Source organism: Fulmarus glacialis, unplaced genomic scaffold (genome assembly GCF_000690835.1).
Source record: "Fulmarus glacialis isolate BGI_N327 unplaced genomic scaffold, ASM69083v1 Scaffold51120, whole genome shotgun sequence".
NCBI lineage: Eukaryota > Metazoa > Chordata > Aves > Procellariiformes > Procellariidae > Fulmarus > Fulmarus glacialis.
In genome coordinates, this window is record NW_009189271.1 from 1,840 (window position 1) to 5,431 (window position 3,592).

Consider the following 3,592-nt stretch of genomic DNA (forward strand, 5'->3'; position numbering starts at 1 on the left):
GTCGTCTTTTTACTAAGAAGACACTCTGTAACAGAGTCTCTTCTTTTCCCATCACTGTTTTCCAAAATGGAGCAAGAACAAGCGAAAAGGCAGCTGCTGTAGTCTGGGGTCAGAAGGGTTGTGGAAGGTGCCTCCTGCTACCAGCAAAGGGCTGATAATAGTCAGTCCTTGGCAATGTCCTAATTTGAAGTGAATCCTCTTTATATTCTATTAAAAGTGAGGTAATAAAATATTGCCATTCTTCATTTGAGAGCTAGGAATGGAGGCTGGAAATTTTAGTTTTAATTTTATCTGAGAAGCTTGGTTTTCATAGATGAAAATCTGCCGGGTTTTTCCTTCCCATTGTGGTGGGTATTTAGTACTTTTGTACTGTTCCTTTTAAATTAAATGCTAGTTGTGTTCCTTTTAATGTGCTGGAGCACCACATAATTATTAGAATATTATTTTTAAAACTACTGTGGGTTTTTTTTGCCTCCATCACAAAATGTTATTTGAATCTTTTTTTTTCTTTTTTTTCCCCCCTCTTCTAGATCGTTCCATATGTTGGGACAATACTTGGTGGCCTTGTTCCTGGAGAGCTTATTGTGATACATGGGACTGTTCCTGATGATGCAGACAGGTAGTGGCTACAGTGTCACTTTTTGCAGTGTCACCATGTGAACAAGAATGTAATGGATAAAATGTTTCCAGGGGTCCTACTTATGATGGCACACAAAGGCTTGATCTAAATCCCTGTGATAATGTCAGAGTGAATACAGGCTTAAGTGGTTAATTAAAGCTTTGTGATGAGAAGTGGAGGATGAACTGATTTTTTGCTTTCTGCTGATCCACTCTTCTCTCTTTTTCCTTTGCCTGCTTTGGCAATGTTGTTTTCCCTGTCATAGCATATGCCTGCTTGTCTAAAAAGGTTATCCGAGATTAACAAAATTGATAACTGAATGTGTTGCGTGACGTAATTAACTTGAACTGGGATAAGGAGGTATGACCTAGTGCGTGTGCCCAGTATGGGGGTTCTGTTCCCTGACTTTGCCTAATGTTCATTTGCTTATTCTACTGAAGATGATGGGAGGGAAGGTGGTGAACACAGTAAGTGAGGAGCTTACGTGATACGAATGATGACCATTGAATAAATACTTAAATATTTTAATTCATTGCAATAAATCATGGGAGAACCTTTCACAAATGTATAGGAGTTGGACAAATACATGTTTGGTTTTTTTTCCTTATCCAATAACACTCATTATGTCTGCCTGTTCTGAGGCTCCCCAGTAAAACACAAATGTATCGAACTTTTAGGTGATTTCTTGACAGACTGACTTGAATGTGGTTTGTCTTATTTTTATGGTTAGGTTCCAGGTGGATTTACAGTGTGGCAGTAGCATAAAGCCTCGAGCTGATGTGGCGTTTCATTTCAACCCGCGCTTCAAAAGGTCTGGCTGCATTGTTTGCAACACACTGGAGAGGGAAAAATGGGGCTGGGAGGAGATCACTTACGAGATGCCCTTTCAGAAAGGGAAGTCATTTGAGATTGTCATCATGATTTTGACAGATAAATTCCAGGTGAGTCTGGGTCGACTCTTTATCCATAGCCAGTTGTCAGGCCAATAAAAGAGAGGTGTTCTGTATACTTAAAATAAATAGTTGCAAGCCTTGGTTTCTCTGTTACCTAGGTATAGTCTAACTACAGAAAAGTTTAGAAGCTTTTCTTTAAAGAGGTACTAAGTAAATCAGACCTTTAATCTTGTATTGCTTCCCTCTAAGTTAGATGAGTGGCTGCCGTGGCTAATGGGTACTCCACCCTTCCCTTCTTATGTGCAGAGGGCTGACCGTAGAGTAAACCTGTTTTGTGACTAGTGTAGGGCAGTCTTCTTGGAGGAAACATGTGAGGTGTATTTGTCTTGCTCTGTTAGACTGCAATAATAGATTCTGTTAGGCTGGCAATACCACATTGGTAAATGATCAGGTGATAGAAACAGAAGGTGTGAAATGGCAATTTTAGTGTAGTCCCCCTCATAGTAATGGAGAGAGAGACTGAATCATGGATGAGCTGAACTTAGTTGCTCTGAAAGTTCTAGGACACTCCCTGCTTCTGTATCAAAACAGTGTAGAACAGAGATACATGCATATAATTTGGTACGTGGCTGGTATGATGTGTGTTTAATACAATTTTCCTATTTTGTTTCCTGTCTCTTTAGGTGACTGTAAACAAGAAGCACTTGCTGCTCTACAACCACAGAATTAACCTTGAAAGAATAGATACTCTTGGAATATATGGCAAAGTGCAGATCAAAACTATAGATTTTGTTTCTAATGTAAGTTATATAGACAGCTGACTTGTTAGATTCCTTTTCTCTGTCTTGCTAAACTACAGAGTAGGATTTATGGTGAAAAGGAAGTAAAGAAAAGGAAGTACACAGTCTAACGTTAGTAACAAGACTTTTTTTCCCCACAGCTCAACATGTGAGTCTCATGTGAGGATCTGTGTCTTCCCTTTCTAGTCTTGAGGTTAGGGGCCAAAGGGTGACAAAGTTAACAGCTTACAAAGTTAACAGGATAGATACTGAATCTGGGAATGGATTAAACTTTTCAAATATTGCAGGAACTCCAAAATGAACTCTCAGTATTCAGTGCTTCTAAGTGACAAGTTCAGCCACGGCTGTAAGTTTTTGCTTGGCTTCCACGTGCCAAGTTCAGCCATGGCTGGAACTGCTTGTACACATAACCCTATTTTTCCTGCTAAAATGACCAAATTGTTGAATGAAATGATAAGTAGGAGTGTATGTTTATTTCTGGGGGGTGAGAAGAGATGTCCTTTCTTGAAGAAGACCTTGTGGCTTGACTTGCACTTGGACCAAACTGCAGCGAATATAAAGTGCAGGCAGTGCTGTGCTTCCTCTCAGCTGCCAGCTCTGCTAGAGAAAGTAAACCACCAGGGAGGAATTGAACAACATGTTTTCCCCTATGGGAAGGGTGAGACTTCTAGAGCAGAAATGGAAGGAGATAAATTCCAGGAAGAAGGTGAATGCCTTTTCCCTTTCTTCCTGCCACTCACTAAGGCAGCCGACCTACTCCTGTGTAATATTCTGGGTCTCTTCTGCCTCATCCTCACTACCTTGTGCGTAAAGCTTGGGTCTCTTGCTGCCGAACATCAGATCTAACTCAGGTCAGCAGACTAATAACTGTATTGATGGAAGGTAGAGTTTTGGGCCTGAACGAAATGGGGTCTAAACTTTAAAGATACGCCTACTCATTGATCATTTGCAAAGCCTCTGCACAGAGTTTTACAGGCCCCATCACTTGGCCATGTTGCCAGAACAGTGTAGTTTCAAAGCTGTCTGAGTCCTGGTTTTGGAAGACTGACTCCGAGAAGAGCTTGGGGACAAGCGGGTTCTGTAGGTTGGTTTCTGTCCCAAGCACAAAACAGAGCAGAGTTGCTTTAGTCTGTGCTTGCTGATGCTGTATTCTTTGGGGAAGAAAGGAGCAGAGAAGGGTGATTGTTTCCTTCTTGTCTTTGCTTCTAATATACTCTTCTGAGGAGGAAGGGGGAGGCTTGTATTGAGGCTTGTATTCTCCTAGAGAAGCTGGTGGCTCA

At 41.1% G+C, this 3,592-nt stretch overlaps 1 protein-coding gene across 1 annotated transcript; it reads left to right on the top strand.

The window, feature by feature from the left end:
* Nucleotides 1–530: 530 nt before the first annotated feature.
* On the top strand, nt 531–2,312 carry LOC104079315 (galectin-8-like; the record flags this gene model as incomplete). The annotated part of the gene is made up of 3 exons (XM_009581321.1): nt 531–619; nt 1,350–1,560; nt 2,196–2,312. Coding segments are annotated over 3 exons (417 nt in total), but the record flags the coding sequence as incomplete, so codon positions are not given.
* Nucleotides 2,313–3,592: the final 1,280 nt, after the last annotated feature.